This window comes from Pelophylax lessonae (genome assembly GCF_965119305.1).
Source record: "Pelophylax lessonae genome assembly, chromosome: 4".
In the NCBI taxonomy this organism is placed as follows: Eukaryota; Metazoa; Chordata; class Amphibia; order Anura; family Ranidae; genus Pelophylax; species Pelophylax lessonae.
Genome location: NC_138771.1, coordinates 611,835,586 through 611,854,533, shown reverse-complemented (window position 1 = coordinate 611,854,533; position 18,948 = coordinate 611,835,586). Strand labels below are relative to the sequence as shown.

General features: G+C 45.8%; 1 protein-coding gene across 4 annotated transcripts in view; it reads right to left on the bottom strand.

The window, feature by feature from the left end:
- The window catches only part of LOC309553574 (A.superbus venom factor 1-like), a 1,719,715-nt gene that overhangs the window by 671,506 nt on the left and 1,029,261 nt on the right, over positions 1 to 18,948 (bottom strand). For all 4 annotated transcript variants that reach the window (XR_014225177.1, XR_014225178.1, XR_014225179.1 and 1 more), the window contains exon 19: positions 18,453 to 18,592. Coding sequence is in view for 1 of the 4 variants with exons in the window: in XM_082254846.1 (XP_082110972.1) it covers positions 18,453 to 18,592 (140 nt within the window). In the remaining 3 variants the exon portion in view is untranslated. The remainder of the gene's footprint in view (positions 1 to 18,452; positions 18,593 to 18,948) is intronic.

The following is an 18,948-nucleotide window of genomic DNA, read 5'->3' as shown; positions in this document are numbered from 1 at the left end:
ACCCTAAACTTCAGACGGGCAAACTTTCCAAAATTGTACTCATTGATGGAAAGGGTAAACTGGGACCAAACCCTGGGATCCCTGACCACAGAGGGAAAATGGGAATGCTTTAGGAACATATTAGGCAAACGCATCTTGCAGTGCATTCCTATGGGAAATAAATTTAGAAGAGACAAAGCCAAACCTGGCTGGTTAAACCGTAGCGTCAAAAAACTTATTAGGGGAAAAAAATTGGCCTTCAAGAAGTATAAATCAGAGGGCACAGTATCGACATTATCGAGCAATACAAGGAGGCAAATAAGAAAAGTAAACAAGAAATCAAGATGGCTAAAATCAACTTTGAGAGACAAATAGCGGAGGATAGTAAAAAAAAACAAAGAAATTCTTTAAATATATCAACAGCAAAAAAACTAGGGCAGAGCATATTGCACACATAATTAACAATGATGGGAGGATAGTTACAGAGGACACTGAAAAAGCAACCGTGCTGAATGCTTTTTTCTCGTCAGTCATCACACAGGAAACGGAGGGGTACACTGACCATGACTGTATGGTTAGTAGTAATACACAGGACTTGCCACTATGGCTAACAGAGGGTGAAATCAGGGAAAGGCTGGATAAACTTAACACAAACAAATCACCAGGCCCGGATGGCGTACATCCGAGAGTACTCAAGGAACTCAGTAAGGTTATATCCAGACCACTGTTCCTGATCTTTGCTGACAGTATTAGGACAGGAGATGTACCAGGGGATTGGAAGAAAGCTAACGTGATTCCGATATTCAAAAAGGGCCAGAGGCATATCCCGGGAAATTATAGGCCTGTCAGTTTGACATCAATAGTATGTAAACTTCTGGAGGGGATGATAAGGGACTATATCGTAGAGTTTGCTAAAGACAACAACATCATCAGCAGTAATCAGCACGGGTTTACAAATGGGCGTTCTTGTCAAACCAATCTATTAACATTCTACGAGGAGGTGAGCTGTGAGCTAGATAGGGGGAGACCAGTGGATGTGGTGTACTTGGATTTCGCTAAGGCGTTTGATACAGTTCCCCACAAGCGCTTAATTTATAAAATAAGGTCTGCAGGTATCGACAGCAGGGTTTGCTCTTGGATACGGAATTGGCTTAAAGGGCGTGTCCAAAGGGTGGTAATAAACAGCGCATACTCAGACTGGTCTGAGGTTGTAAGCGGGGTGCCCCAGGGCTCAGTCCTGGGACCAACCTTGTTCAATTTATTCATAAACAACATTGAGGTCGGGATCAGTAGTTAGATATCAGTTTTTGCAGATGACACAAAATTGGCCAGGGCAGTAACTGCACAGCATGAAGCAGATATCCTACAGAATGACCTGGACAAAATTACAGAGTGGGCAACGACATGGCAAATGAGGTTTAACGTGGAGAAGTGTAAGGTTTTGCACTTGGGGACTAAAAACATAAAAACACAATACACGTTAGGAGGGGAACCCTTGGGGGAATCAAAAATGGAGAAGGATCTGGGAGTCTTGGTTGATGATAGATTAGGCAACAGCATGCAATGTCAAGCGGCAGCTGCCAAAGCCAGCAGAATATTAGCATGCATAAAGAAAGGGATGTATTCCAGAGATAAGACTATAATCCTTCCACTTTATAAAACTCTGGTCCGACCGCATCTGGAGTATTCTGTCCAGTTCTGGTCGCCAGTCCTCAGGAGGGATGTGTTGGAGCTGGAGAGAGTCCAGAGAAGGGCAACTAAACTAATTAGGGGATTGGAGGACCTTGACTATGAAGAGCGTCTACAATCGCTCGATTTATTCTCCCTGGAGAAGAGACGTCTGAGGGGGGACATGATAGCAATTTATAAATATCTTAATGGGGATCCCAGCTTAGAAAAAAAGCTGTTCATTCGAAGGGATTGCATGAGGACTCGAGGGCATACAATGCGATTAGAGGAGAAGCGTTTTAACCTCAGGCAACGTGGGGGGTTCTTTACTGTTAGGGCTACAAGATTGTGGAATTCTCTACCACAAGAGGTGTTTTCTGCGGGTAGTATGGTGGCTTTCAAAAGACTCTTAGACTTACATCTCAAGGATCAGAACATTCAGGGGTATGTGAGATGATTACAGCCACACACACCTACACAGGTTGAACTGGATGGACTATTGTCTTTATTCAACCTCACCTACTATGTAACTATGTAACATTGCGTGCAGCAGCAACCACAGCCTCCCAGACACTGTTCAGAGAGGTGTACTGTTTTCCCTCCTTGTAAATCTCACATTTGATGATGGACCACAGGTTCTCAATGGGGATCAGATCAGGTGAACAAGGAGGCCATGTCATTAGCTTTTCTTCTTTTATACCCTTTCTTGCCAGCCATGCTGTGGAGTACTTGGACGCGTGTGATGGAGCATTGTCCTGCATGAAAATCATGTTTTTCTTGAAGGATGCAGACTTCTTCCTGTACCACTGCTTGAAGAAGGTGTCTTCCAGAAACTGGCAGTAGGACTGGGAGTTGAGCTTGACTCCATCCTCAACCCGAAAAGGCCCCACAAGCTCATCTTTTGATGATACCAGCCCAAATAAGTACTCCACCTCCACCTTGCTGGCGTCTGAGTCTGACTGGAGCTCTCTGCCCTTTACCAATCCAGCCACGGGCCCATCCATCTGGCCCATCAAGACTCACTCTCATTTCATCAGTCCATAAAACCTTTGAAAAATCAGTCTTGAGATATTTCTTGGCCCAGTCTTGACGTTTCAGCTTGTGTGTCTTGTTCAGTGGTGGTCGTCTTTCAGCCTTTCTTACCTTGGCCATGTCTCTTAGTATTGCACACCTTGTGCTTTTGGGCACTCCAGTGATGTTGCAGCTCTGAAATATGGCCAAACTGGTGGCAAGTGGCATCTTGGCAGCTGCACGCTTGACTTTTCTCAGTTCATGGGCTGTTATTTTGCACCTTGGTTTTTCCACACGCTTCTTGCGACAGTGTTGACTATTTTGAATGAAATGCTTGATTGTTCGATGATCACGCTTCAGAAGCTTTGCAATTTTAAGAGTGCTGCATCCCTCTGCAAGATATCTCACTATTTTTGACTTTTCTGAGCCTGTCAAGTCCTTCTTTTGACCCATTTTGCACAAGGAAAGGAAGTTGCCTAATAATTATGCACACCTGATATAGGGTGTTGATGTCATTAGACCACACCCCTTCTCATTACAGAGATGCACATCACCTAATATGCTTAATTGGTAGTAGGCTTTCGAGCCTATACAGCTTGGAGTAAGACAACATGCATACAGAGGATGATGTGGTCAAAATACTCATTTGCCTAATAATTCTGCACTCCCTGTATATATATATATATATATATATATATATATATATATCTATTGTGTGCAGTTGCCCGCCGTGTGAGAGAAGCCACAGACCCACATATCTATTGTCCCCAAAAAGCCCTTTTGAGGGCTGGCATTTGAGTAATTTTTTATATATATATATATATATATATATATATATTGTGTGCAGTTGCCTGCCCGCCGTGTGTGAGAGGCCACAGTCCCACCACAGACTTTACTGTGTGCACACCACACTCATTTCGGGTGGCACAGGCACAGTACCTTGCAGTTTAAAAAATATTTTTTTTTTCCTCTGTCATAATTGCAGTGAGTGTCAGGTCCACAGAGTGTACTGTGCCCACTGCAGTGCCCACCACTGATATATATACGGTGGCACAGCAGCTTGTTGCAAATTGAAAAAAAATATATTTTTTATAATTGCAGTTGCCTGGCCTGCCAGTGACTGTCAGGTTCACAGAGTGTACTCTGCCCACTGCAGTGCATACCACTGATATATACGGTGGCACAGCAGCCTTTAAATTAAAAATATATATATTTTTTTATAATTGCAGTTGCCTGGCCTGCCAGTGACTGTCAGGTCCACAGAGTGTACTGTGCCCACTGCCCAACACTCCTATAGGGTGGCACAGCACCTTGCACTCATAGTACCACAAATCTAAAAAAAAATGACAGGCAGAGGCAGGCCACCCCGCAAGGGCCGTCGTGGTCGTGGTGCTGTGATTTCCTTTGGCCCTAGAATAATGCCCAGTGTTCAGAAGCCACGTACCCTGAACTAAAAAATTCTGAGGACATAGTTGACTGGCTTACACAGGACACCCATTCTTCTACAGCTTCCGCTCGGAACCTTAATGCACCATCCTCCTCCAGCTCAGCTTCGGGCACCTCTCAATTTACCACTCGCCCGCCCACCGGCACCACCACCAACACTAGCACCACAGCCGCTTCACTTGATCTGTCAGAGGAGTTATTTACACATGAGTTGGAAGAAATAAGTGATGCGCAACCATTAGTGCCAGAGGATGTAGATAACGGGGATATGTCTCAGTCAGGCAGCATTATACACATGGACGTACATTGTGATGATGATGATGATGATGTTGTACCTGCTGCTGCTGCCTTTGCTGAGTTGTCAAGTGAAGCGGCTGATGATGACGATGTGTCCGTGGATGTCACCTGGGTGCCTGCAGAAGAAGAGGGGGAAAGTTCAGATGGGGAGACAGAGAGGAGAAGGAGATGAGTTGGAAGCAGGGGGAGGTCATCGCAAGGAGCTAGTGGCACAGTCAGACAGCATGTATCGGCACCCGGGGTCAGCCAGACAGCACGCCAATCAACGCAAGCTGTTGCCATCACCAGAATGCCGTCATTGCAAAGCTCAGCAGTGTGGCATTTTTTTTGTGTGTCTGCCTCTGATAGCAGCGATGCCATTTGTAACCTGTGCCAAAAGAAACTGAGTCGTGGGAAGTCCAACACCCACATAGGTACAACTGCTTTGCGAAGGCACATGATCTCACATCACAAACGCCTATGGGATCAACACATGAGTAAAAGCAGCACACAAACTCAAAGCCACCATCCTCCTCCTGGTCCAGCATCTTCAGCCACGTACACCACTGCTGTCCTCCTTGCCCCCTATCAACAACCCGCCCCTCCGCCTCTCACCTTCAGCAGTTCCTGCTCATCTGCCCACAGTCAGGTGTCTGTCAAGGAAATGTTTGAGCATAAGAAGCCAATGTCACAGAGTCACCCCCTTGCCCGGCGTCTGACAGCTGGCTTGTCGGAACTCTTAGCCCGCCAGCTTTTACCATACAAGCTGGTGGAGTCTGAGGCGTTCAAAAAATTTGTTGCTATTGGGACACCGCAGTGGAAGGTACCCGGCCGAAATTTTTTTTCACAAAAGGCAATACCCAACCTGTACTCTATTGTGGAAAAGGAAGTCATGTCATGTCTGGCACACAGTGTTGGGGTAAGGGTCCATCTGACCACTGATAGCTGGTCTGCAAAGCACGGTCAGGGCAGGTATATCACTTACACTGCGCATTGGGTAAACCTGCTGGCGGCTGCCAAGCATGGAATGCATGGCTCTGCTGCAGAGGAGTTGGTGACACCGCCACGACTTGCAGGCAGGCCTACTGCCACCTCCTCTACTCCTCCTACTCCATCCTCTTTGCTAACCTCCTCGGCTGAGTCCTCTTCTGCTGTTGCGTCTTGCTCCACACCAACTGCACCCCCCCAGCTCCCCAGGGGCTATTCCACATGCCGGATACAACAGTGTCACGCTGTCTTGGGGTTGACTTGCCTGAAAGCAGAGAGTCACACCGGACCAGCACTACTGTCCGCCCTGAACGCACAGGTGGATCAGTGGCTGACCCCGCACCAACTGGAGATCGGCAAAGTGGTGTGTGACAACGGAAGCAATTTGTTGGCGGCATTGAATTTGGGCAAGTTGACACATGTGCCGTGCATGGCACATGTGTTGAATCTGATTGTACAACGCTTTGTGCAGAAGTACCCAGGCTTACAGGACGTCCTCAAGCAGGCCAGAAAGGTGTGTGGCCATTTCAGGCGTTCCTACATGGCCATGGCGCACTTTTCAGATATTCAGCGGCGAAACATGCCAGTGAGGCGCTTGATTTACGACAGCCCGACACGTTGGAATTCAACACTGCTAATGTTCGACCGCCTGCTCCAACAAGAAAAAGCGGTCAACGAGTATTTGTATGACCGGGGTGCTAGGACAGCCTCTGCGGAGCTGGGTATTTTTTTGCCACGTTACTGGACGCTCATGCGCAATGCCTGTAGGCTCATGCGTCCTTTTGAGGAGGTGACAAACCTAGTCAGTCGCACCGAAGGCACCATCAGCCCATATGTTTTCTTCCTGGAGCGTGCCCTGTGAAGAGTGCTGGATCAGGCCGTAGATGAGCGTGAAGAGGAAGAGTTGTGGTCACCATCACCACCAGAAACAGCTTTACCATCGCTTGCTGGACCTGCGGCAACACTGGAAGAGGAGTCTGAGGAAGAGGAGTCAGAGGAGGAATGTGGCTTTGAGGAGGAGGAACACCAACCACAGCAGGCATCCCAGGGTGCTCGTTGTCACCTATCTGGTACCCGTGGTGTTGTACATGGCTGGGGGGAAGATCACACCTTCAATGACATCAGTAAGGACGAGGAATTGGACATGAGTAGCTCGGCATCCAACCTTGTGCAAATGGGGTCTTTCATGCTGTCATGCCTGTTGAGGGACCCTCGTATAAAAAGGCTGAAGGAGAATGACCTGTACTGGGTGGCCAGGCTACTAGACCCCCGGTATAAGCAGAAAGTGTCTGATATGTTACCGAATTACCGGCAGTCGCAAAGGATGCAGCAGTTACAAAACAAGTTAGAAAGTATGCTTTACACAGCGTATAAGGTTGATGTCACAGCACAACGGGAATCCAACAGGGGAAGAGGTGAAAGTAATCCTCCTCCTACCACAACCACGCCGGCAAGGACAGGACGCTTTACAGATGTCTTTTTGATGGAGGACATGCAGAGCTTTTTTAGTCCTACGCATTGCCACATCCCTTCGGGGTCCACCCTCAGAGAACGACTCGACCGACAGGTAGCAGACTACCTTGCCTTAACTGCAGATATCGACACACTGAGGAGCGATGAACCCCTTGACTACTGGGTGTGCAGGCTTGACCTGTGGCCTGAGCTATCCCAATTTGCCATTGAACTTCTGGCCTGCCCCGCTTCAAGTGTCCTGTCAGAAAGGACCTTCAGTTCAGCAGGAGGTATTGTCACTGAGAAGAGAAGTCGCCTAGGTCAAAAAAGTCTAGATTACCTCACCTTTATTAAGATGAATGAGGCATGGATCCCGAAGGGACTGACAGTGGGGGATGCATTTGACTAAAAAAGACCTGATGAGATGCCTTGGGCTAAAAATGGTCCACACGCTGCTGTATTTAATCTCTGCATGCCGGATGATTTACGTGACGTCTCCGCCACCAACTACAGTTCAAGCCGCAATGTTTTAGTGCACTTTCTGCCTTGAAAACCTCAACTTTTCCGGCCGCTGCTACAGCAGAGGCTGCAAAAATACCTACTTTTTCATGCATGTGTACATGCCTAATTTTTCTGGCCTCTGGTGCTACACTGTGGCTGCAAAAAAACAAAAAAAAGGCACATACATGTGTCAATTCCCCTTCGTGATCGTTACCTTGTTGTGGTGAAGGGGCTTGCGTATCACAATGAAGCGATCACCTCTAGGAGTGTGTTGGCACACCCCAGATGATAAGGTCATTGCTTCATTGTGAACAGACCAAAAGCGATCCGCGGGATAATTTTTCATAGAAAAAACATTAATTTTCTTTAATTTAATAAAAAGAGGACAGCCACTGCGGAGCTGGGTATTTTTTGGCCGCGTTACTGAATGCTCATGCACAATGGCTGTAGGCTCATGCGTCCTTTTGCGGAGGTGACAAACCTGGTCAGTCGAACCCAAGGCAACATCAACGACCTCATCCCATATGCGTTTTTTCTGGAGCGTGCCCTGCGAAGAGTACTGGATCAGGCCGTAGATGAGCATGAAGAGGAAGAGTTGTGGTCCCCATCACCACCAGAAGCAGCCTTGTCGTTGTCGATTGCTGGACCTCTGGCAACGCAGAGAGAGGAGTCTGGAGAAGAGAAGTCAGAGGAGAAAGGTGGCTTTGAGGAGGTGGAAGACCAACCACAGCAGGGGTCCCAGGGGGCTTGTTGTCGACTTTCAGGGACCCTTGGTGTTGTACATGGCTGGGTGGAGGAAGAGACCTTCAATGACGTCAGTGAGGACAAGGAATGGGACATGGCTAGCTTGGTATCCAACCTTGTGCAAATGGGGAGTTTGCGGTTGTGCAAATGGACTGACTGACTGTTAAATGGGTGTCAGGTCACCTGTGGCCAGGTGACAAATGCACCCTGTTGGAGGCAGGGGCGCAGCGCAAGGTAGGGAACCCGATAGCAGACTGCTGCGGATGAACTGGAACATGAGCCCAAGATTCCCCAGGGCGCGGAGTCTAAGACCCAGCAGGTGTTCACCAGAGCCTCTAGTGGTGAGGATGGACTTGGCTGCAGCTGGGCCCAGGTCGCGCTCTGTAGGGAGAGAAGGGAAGCAGCCACTCAGGACACACAGAATGGTGATGGGTAAGCCGAGGTCGGGGTAACAGGCAGACAAGGGTAACCACGGGACAGGCCAAAGGTCAGGGTAACAGCCAAACAGGAATAGTCAGAGACAAGCCAAAGTCGGTACACAGAACAATAGATCAAGCACACAGGAAACAGGAAACTAGCAACAGGGAACAGCAAAGCTGACCTGCAGTGCACTGGTTAATATAGACTTCCTGGAATGACCTGGGGTAGAGCCAAACAGGGAAGAGAGATGATAAAAGCAGTCAGAAGGAAGAGTATGGCCCTTTATGCAGACATGAGGATGAGGAACAGGTAAACTACCAGACATTTATTGCATGTCCATGACAATGGGGAGTTTTGTCTGTCAGAGTTTGGTCAGACTGTCACTGTGAAGCGGGCGTAACCCTTACACTACCTGATTGATACAACATCAGCACGGTATTCCAAACAATTTAGGAATGTTAGGTGATTTATGCCCTTTATGGATTAAAACCCGACTCTGCGTCAACTACCTAATTTTCCATGGGAGTTTTGCCATGGATCCCCCTCCGGCATGCCACAGTCCAGGTGTTAGTCCCCTTGAAACAACTTTTCCATCACTATTGTGGCCCGAAAGAGTCCCTGTGGGTTTTAAAATTCGCCTGCCTATTGAAGTCTATGGCGGTTCGCCCGGTTCGCGAACATTTGCCGATGTTGCCAAAAACTAGCCCACATGCGTTTACCTGACAGCTAAGAACTTAGTATTCTGTGGCTGAAGGTTCATTAGCCATTCACAGGATACAGAAGTAAGTGTCGGCCACTATAGGCCCCAAAAATTAGCCCACATGCGTTTACCTGACAGATGGTAAATACATGTCAAATACATATAGGGTCCAATTACACATCTGTAAAATGGGTCCACATCCAATCCACAATTTGCGGAACCTTTACAGACCCATTGATTTTCAATTCCAGTCTGAAAAAGTATTCATTCAGAGGATACAGAAGTAAGTGTCGGCTACTATAGGCCCCAAAAATTAGCCCACATGCGTTTACCTGACAGCTAAGAATGTAGTATTCTGTGGCTGAAGGTTCATTAGACATTCACAGGATACAGAAGTGTCGGACACTATAGGCCCCAAAAATTAGCCCACATGCATTTACCTAACAGCTAAGAATGTAGTATTCTGTGGCTGAAGGTTCATTAGGCATTCACAGAAAAAATAATTGTCGGCCATGAAAGGCCCATAAAATTTGGCATTCCATTGACATTAAATGCCTTTTATGCCGCTGTATTTAGTGAAGACAAGGACCAGGAATTGTTGTGGGTGGATGGCAGTCTGGCAGATATGGCGGTGGCCTGTCATGAGGAATTTCAATGAAACATGGTCACATGTGTTGAATTCCTCAGAGATCCATGCCTCATTCATTTTTATAAATGTGAGGTAGCCTACACTGTCATGAGCTAGGCGAGTGCGCTTATCGGTCACAATCCCCTCTGCTGCGCTGAGGTCCTTTCGGACAGGACACTAGACGGGGGGCAAGCCAACAGTTCCATTGCAAATTGTGCAAGCTCTGGCCAGAGGTCAAGCCTGCCCACCCAGTAGTCCAGGGGTTCATCATTTCTCAGAGCGTCCATATAGACCATTAACCCGATGTAGTCAGACACCTGTCGGTCTAGGCATTCCCTGATGCTGGATCCGGAGCACAGCTGTCGATGGTTCGGCTGAAAAAAGGATCTCATATCTGAAGTGACCAAGACATCTTCAAACCGCCCTCTTCTTGCAGGCACTGTTGGATTGCTACCCGCAACTGTCTCTCTGTGACTGGAGATTCCTCTGCCAGCGCACGTAAAAGCAGAATGCAGCATTTCCCTCAGCAAGGCCTGGAAGTGCTGCATTCTGACCGCCGTCTGTGATTGTGGTAACATTTCCAGCATTTTTTGTTTTTTGCCAGGGGTCTAAGTACATTGCCACCCAGTACTGGTCCTTGGCCTTTATGCTTTTTATATGGGGGTCCCCCTTAAAACACTGGAGCATGAAGGCCAGCATTCACTCTAAACTGGTAGCGGTGTAGTGGCCTGCATCCAGCTCATCATCCAGGACAATGCCGTCCTTGTTCTCCTCCCCCCATCCACGGATAACACCAGGGATCCCAGACAGGTTTAAAGCATGCTCTTCTTGCTCCTCCTCATCCCCCCCGGCACCATCCTCCTCTGATTCCTCTTCAGACTCCTGTTGTTGAATTGTCTCAGAGGGAGTAGCACCCACTGGGAATTCATCCAACATTGCGACTTCCTCATCTTCTTGCTCCTGCTCCTCGACGGCTTGATCAATGACACTGCACGCTCCAGAAAGAAGGCGTAAGGTACAATGTCACTTATGGCGTCCTGGCCGTGACGGACAAGTTTGGTGATCTCATCGAAGGCCGCAGAAGTCTGCATGCGTCCCGCATGAGCAGCCACTGGCGAGGTGAAAAAACCCAAGCTCCCCAGAACCTGTCCTGCCGCTCAGTTCGTACAGGTAGTCGTTAACTGCACGTTTCTGCTGGAGCAGCCTATAAAGCATATGCAACAGTAAGATAAAAAGTATTAACCGCGCTAATGGACAGGCGAACAGCAGCAACTTCAAGTGTGACCACACCCTGAGCAATATTCCTATAAAAAGTCGCGCTAACTTGAGTGATGGAAAATAAAGTCCATAAAGTCCATATAAATCAGGAACCCAGTGTCCAAACAAGCTCCCTATGGATATACGCATACCAGAATTGGTAAATCAAAAGGCAGGTTCTCAGAAGCAAATCACGTCCCTTTGATAGTAGACTGGAACCAATATCTCGCGTAGACTCAATAAAAATGGAGGAAAGATAAAAACGCAATAGCGTAAAACCCAACAAAAACGGATGAACAAAATACACCAGAGTGAGTGACTAACAACTGGATGAATAAGTGGTCTCCACCAGTGTATGATAATCAAAAGAGAAGTGCTCTAAATGGGACACCTATAGGTACCCCTTACCAAAGGTAGCTGAAAACATGCAATCATATATTGTGTGATATCCTGTAACAGCCGGTGTCGCCTCTTACCACAGTGTGAAGATGTGTTTGCCAATGTGAATGGAAAATCCTAAATGGGTGTCTCCTATGTAGATAACCACCACCAATATCACTCGCCTCTTACCAGATAAAATAGATTGAGCCAGATAAAGCCAGAGAACCAAGTATGACAGGACACCAGCCTTCACCAATAGGATTTGCCTCTTACCCTAAGCAGATGGTGAATAAGCCTATGGGAATGGTGAACTTCACGGGACCTGCAGTGGACTCCAGGGCGAATGACTCCAATGTAGCCAGGGTAATCACCACCGAATGAAAGAAAAGGCTTCCATAGTGTAAAACCATACGATTTATTAATAGAAAAAAGAATAAAACTTACAGAAAATGAGGAAATGGGGAGTATGTATAACAAGGCCACCGGCCGGACGGTCTCCGCTCGTCCGCACTTCCTGGTCGCGATCGGATGACGTCAGTACGCCGTGTCCTTACGACGTTTCGTCACAGATGACGTTATCAAAGGTGAAAGCATATGCAACGTTGAGTTCGATCGCGTCTGGCAGTCACAAATAAGATGCCTGACGGGCAGGTTGTGTAGTTGCTGAATGTCAGCAAGGCGAGCCATGGCTGTGTAAGAACTTCTGAAATGGCCCAAGATTTTCCCGGACCCCAGGGTATTTGGCAATGAATCACTGCACGACCAAGTTCGGGACGTGTGCCATGCATGGCACGTGTGTTATTTTGCCCTGTTTCAGTGTGCTCATCAGATTGGCACCATTGTCGCACACCACTTTACCAACTGTCAAATTCAGCGGTGTCAGCCACTGATCTGCCTGTGAACGCAAAGCTAAATGAGTGCAGGACCAGTGTGGCTCTTGGCTTCCAGGCACAACAGACACAGCACAGCATGGCAATGTTTCACCTGGCATGTGGAATAGGTTTTGGGGATTTTGGGCAGCGCAGCGGAAGAGACGGTAGCAGCGAAAAAGGAGGAGTCAGCCGAGGAGGAGAGGGTGGATGGAGTAGGAGGAGAAGAAGAGGCAGGCCTGCATGCAATCCGTGGCGGTACAACCAAATCTACATGGGTGCCACGGGTTACATGCTTGACGATCGTCAGAAGGTTCACCCAGTGGGCAGTAAAAGTGATATTCCGTCCCTGCCCGTGTTTGCTAGACCATGTGTCTGTGGTCAGATGTATCTTGGCACCAACACTGTGTGCCAGAGATATATTCACTTGCCGCTGAACATAGCCATACAGCTCTGGAATGCCCTTCTGTGAGAAATATTTCCTGCCCGGGACCTTCAATTATGGTGTTCCAATGGCCACAAATTTATGAAAGGCCTACAGTTGATTTGGCAATAGTTGGCGGGCTATCATTTCCGACAAGCCAGCAGTAAAACATTGGGCAAGAGGGTTATCCGGTGTCATCATTTTTTTCCGCTTCAATATTTGGGACACAGAAGCTTGCCTTTTTTCAGAACAACCTGACAACGGGATCACGGAAGGTGGAGTGGAGGACAATTGGGAGGAGAGAGGAGAAGGAAAAGAGGCAGGATGGTGAGAGCCTGGAGTGTGGCTTTGTGGGTTCTGACAATGTTGCTCCCACTGGGCTCGGTGATGGGAGTTCAGGTGCCTTCTTAAGGCGGTCGTCCCTAAGTGAGTGTTGGGCTTACCGCGACTTATGCGTTGACTGCAAAGGCTGCAGATGGCAACACTGTTGTCAACAACGGACACATTGAAAAAAAACCACGCTGCGGAGCCATGTGGCGGTGTCCTGGGAGCGCCAGATGTGACTCTACATGATTGATGGCTCGCTCTTGATACATTTGCAGTCTGCTTTGTACCTCTTGTGCAATGCAAGTTCTGCCTGCCTCTCCTCCCTATCTGCCAGTCCGTCTCTCCCTCTGAACTCCCCTCCTCTTCCTCTCTTGTGGCCACCCACGTGACATCCATAGACACGACATCATCCACGTCACCTTCCCCACCACTAACATTTGAGATCTCGGAGTAGGCAGCAACACCGGGGACCAACCTCCTTGGGCTGATCTGGGTACTGTCGTCAGACTGCTGAGTGGCATCTGTTGCTACCTCCTCTTCCTGATCCGATGCCAAGAATGGCTGCGCATCACAAATGTCTTGTGATAGATGGGAAAATAATTCCAGTGACTCAAGCGGAGGCTATGTGGTGGTGGTGGTGTTTGTGGTGGTGTCTTTGGGGGTGCACACAGCAGAGAGTGAAGAGGGTGCAGATAGAGAGGATGAGGAGCATGCAGAAGAGGAAGGGTGAGTGAGCCACTCAAACAAGTCTGGTGCGTCCTTTGACGTAATCGAACGTAACTTCTGAAACTACACATTTTGGCTCTGGCCTACTGCTCCTGCCCTACCCCTACCACCCCTGGGTAAGTCTCTGCTTGTCATGTTTTTAAATTACCCTGTAAAAAAAATTGTCTCTAGAGAATCGCAATATATCTGGAAAAAGGTATATAACACTCCGCTTCAATCTGTGGTATTGGGGGGGCCACAGGTTTATCACACCAGTTCTACAAATAATTGTCCGGTAACTGTTGTCACTGTGTGTAGCACAGTTAACACAGCAAAAGAGGCCACATTTTTGCAGGACTAAAATACAATCTTAGAAAAATGTACTCTTAAATAACACCCCACTTCAATATGTGGTATTGGGGGGCCCCTAGTTTATCACACCAGTTGTTCAAAAAATTGGCCAGGGAGTTTGGCACTGTGTGTATCAGAGTTAACGCAGCAAAAAGAGGCAATATTGTTGCAGGACACAAATACACTTATGAAAGTATACTCAGATAACACCCCACTTCAATATGTGGTATTGGGGGGCCACTGGTTTATTACACTAGTTGTTCAAAAAAATTGGCCAGGGAGTTTGGCACTGTGTGTATCAGAGTTAACACAGCAAAAGAGGCCACATTTTTGCAGGACTAAAATACAATCTTAAAATAAATGTACTGTTAAATAACACCCCACTTCAATATGTGGTATTGGGGGGCCACTGGTTTATTACACTAGTTGTTCAAAAAATTGGCCAGGGAGTTTGGCACTGTGTGTATCAGAGTTAACGCAGCAAAAGAGGCAATATTGTTGCAGGACACAAATACACTTATGAAAGTATACTCAGATAACATCCAACTTCCATATGTGGTATTGGGGGGGCACTGGTTTATAACACCAGTTCTACAAATAGTTGGCCAGTACTTGTTGTCACTGTGTGTAGCACAGTTAAGACAGCAAAAGAGGCCAAATTTTTGCAGGACTAAAATTCAATCTTAGAAAAGTATGCTGTTAAATAACACCCCACTTCAATATGTGGTATTGGGGGGCCACTGGTTTATTACACTAGTTGTTCAAAAAATTGGCCAGGGAGTTTGGCACTGTGTGTATCAGAGTTAACGCAGCAAAAGAGGCAATATTGTTGCAGGACACAAATACACTTATGAAAGTATACTCAGATAACACCCCACTTCAATATGTGGTATTGGGGGGGGGGGCACTGGTTTATCACACTAGTTGTTCAAAAAATTGGCCAGGGAGTTTGGCACTGTGTGTATCAGAGTTAACACAGCAAAAGAGGCAATATTGTTGCAGGACACAAATACACTTGTAAAAGTATACTCAGATAACACCCCACTTCAATATGTGGTATTGGGGGCCACTGGTATATCGAACCAGTTGTTCAAAAAAATTGGCCAGGGAGTTTGGCACTGTGTGTATCAGAGTTAATGCAGCAAAAGAAGCAATATTGTTGCAGGGCACAAATACACTTATGAAAGTATACTCAGATAGCACCCCACTTCAATATGTGGTATTGGGGGGGCCACTGGTTTATAACACTAGTTGTTCAAAAAATTGGACAGGGAGTTTGGCAATGTGTGTATCAGAGTTAACACAGCAAAAGAGGCCAAATTTTTGCAGGACTAAAATACAATCTTAGAAAAATGTACTGTTAAATAACACCCTACTTCAATATGTGGTATTGGGGGCCACTGGTGTATCACACCAGTTGTTCAAACAATTGGCCAGGGAGTTTGGCACTGTGTGTATCAGAGTTAACACAGCAAAAGAGGCAATATTGTTGCAGGACACAAATACACTTAGGAATGTATACTCAGATAACACCCCACTTCAATATGTGGTATTGGGGTCCACTGGTTTATCACACCAGTTGTTCAAAAAATTGGCCAGGGAGTTTGGCACTGTGTGTATCAGAGTTAACACAGCAAAAGAGGCAATATTGTTGCAGGACACAAATACACTTGTAAAAGTATACTCAGATAACACCCCACTTCAATATGTGGTATTGGGGGCCACTGGTATATCGAACCAGTGGTTCAAAAAAATTGGCCAGGGAGTTTGGCACTGTGTGTATCAGAGTTAATGCAGCAAAAGAAGCAATATTGTTGCAGGGCACAAATACACTTATGAAAGTATACTCAGATAGCACCCCACTTCAATATGTGGTATTGGGGGGGCCACTGGTTTATAACACTAGTTGTTCAAAAAATTGGACAGGGAGTTTGGCAATGTGTGTATCAGAGTTAACACAGCAAAAGAGGCCAAATTTTTGCAGGACCAAAATACAATCTTAGAAAAATGTACTGTTAAATAACACCCTACTTCAATAAGTGGTATTGGGGGCCACTGGTGTATCACACCAGTTGTTCAAACAATTGGCCAGGGAGTTTGGCACTGTGTGTATCAGAGTTAACACAGCAAAAGAGGCAATATTGTTGCAGGACACAAATACACTTAGGAATGTATACTCAGATAACACCCCACTTCAATATGTGGTATTGGGGGGCCACTGGTTTATCACACCAGTTGTTCAAAAAATTGGCCAGGGAGTTTGGCACTGTGTGTATCAGAGTTAACGCAGCAAAAAGAGGCAATATTGTTGCAGGACACAAATACACTTATGAAAGTATACTCAGAAAACCCCCCTCCCTTCAATATGTGGTATTGGGGGGCCACTGGTTTATTACACTAGTTGTTCAAAAAATTGGCCAGGGAGTATGGCACTGTGTGTATCAGAGTTAACGCAGCAAAAGAGGCAATATTGTTGCAGGACACAAATACATTTATGAAAGTATACTCAGATAACACCCCACTTCAATATGTGTTATTGGGGGGCCACTGGTTTATCACACCAGTTGTTCAAAAAATTGGCCAGGGAGTTTGGCACTGTGTGTAGCACAGTTAACGTAGCAAAAGAGGCAATATTGTTGCAGGACACAAATACACTTGCAAAAGTATACTCAGATAACATCCCACTTCCATATGTGGTATTGGGGGGGGCACTGGTTTATAACACCAGTTCTACAAATAGTTGGCCAGTACTTTTTGTCACTGTGTGTAGCACAGTTAAGACAGCAAAAGAGGCCAAATTTTTGCAGGACTAAAATACAATCTTAGAAAAGTATGCTGTTAAATAACATCCCACTTCAATATGTGGTATTGGGGGGCCACAGTTTTATCACACCAGTTCTACAAATAATTGGCCAGTAACTGTTGTCACTGTGTGTAGCACATTTAACACAGCAAAAGAGGCCACATTTTTGCAGGACTAAAATGCAATCTTAGAAAAATATACTGTTAAATAACACCCCACTTCAATATGTGATATTGGGGGGCCACTGGTCTATCACACCAGTTATAATACATTAAATGTGCTTTTGGCGCTGTTTGTAGTATTGCTGCAGCAATGCTCATTGCTCAGTCACCACACCTGTCACAATGCTGCACAGTTCACAATAGAAATCCACTATTATATGCTTTCTATATTACAAAGTATATTATACCGTGGATTACACCCCTATATAGTGCACTGCACACCTATACCAAATAAATTGTAGCCCTTTAAATGACTTTTGTGGACATTAACAGAGCGATTTGTGTCACTGCTGGTCTGTCCCTACAGCACTTTGGATACCTGTCCCTAAACTGAACAGAAACTGCACACCTATACCAAATAAATTGTAGCCCTTAAAATGACTTTTGTGGACATTAACAGAGCGATTTGTGTCACTGCCGATCTCTCTTTGTCCCTGGAGCACAGACTGGATACCTGTCCCTAAACTGAAAAGAGACTGTAGTAGACCTATACTGAATTACCAGCCCTCTAAAACGACTTTTGTGGATCTTAACACAAGCTATTTGTGTCTGGCAATCTGTCCCTGAAGCATACAGCCAACCTTTCCCTATGCTGACAAAAAGCAGAATGTGAAATGGCTGCCTGCTCTGGTCTATTTATAAGGTAGGGGGCATGTCCATGTGCTGAAATGTTTCAATTGGCTGTCCCGTTCAAAGTTCTCCCCAATGTAAACTAATATGGCCGCCACGAACAATGCCATGTGTTCGCAAAATTGGCGGGTAGCGAACAAGCAAAATTCTCGGGGGAACCGCAAGGAGATCTCCACATGTAACTGCTCAATGCACAATTACATGCAAACAGTCACGGCCACCTACCAGCTTGTGATTGATTTGTATGGGCTTGCTGGCCACAGCTGATCTCATCCACCTGTGTAGCCCACTATATAAATATATGCATGTGACAAAAAATGACACCACATTAGACACTTTAATATAAATAGAGAAAATAAAAGTGAAATAGAAAAGTATTTGAAAAATTATCAAATTCACAAAAAAGAAAAAAACACAAACATTTAATGAAATAAACTAAAGTTTCCTACATACACCCACATAAAACACCCTCTGAATAAAGGAAAAATAAATCCTAAGCAGCATAATAAACACATTTTCCAGTATGAATTTATTTTATTTGGTGAAATCAGCTTTACCAAAATCAATTCACATATCCCTGTTTATGAGAGTTTGAAATGGATGGATGCCCAACCATTCTTATGTATTGATGTAAATGGAATATAGATGATGAAAAATGTTAAAGGAGCTTACCTTGATTTTGTCATTTCCATAATTGAAGAGAATGGCAAGGATCTCCACCTGTTCATTCCTCACCACGGAATAAGGCAGCTTCAGGTCAATGAAGAAGTCTTTCAGTATCCGGATCTTATATGGTTTAGCAATACAAAGACCTGAATTAGAAAAAAAAAAACAATACTGTAACACAACACAAAAATAATATAAGTTAAATTTAATTATAGATCAATTAGAAATTGGAATAATACTTTGCTGAATAAGATGCAGTAAAAAATATCCTGTTGAGATTCAAGTTTGAGTAGAGGCCTTGATATTTTAAAGGATAAGTTCACTTTTTAACAAAAAATAATAAATGTACATTTTTTTTCCATTTAAAAAAAAATGTTCATGTTATTATTGTTTATAGTAGGACCCTGTAAAGCAGCCATCATTAAATGGCGGCCCGCGGTCCGAGAGCGGACCGCACAGTGCTTCCACCCGGACCGTCAGGCCGCCACCTAAGAGCAGACAT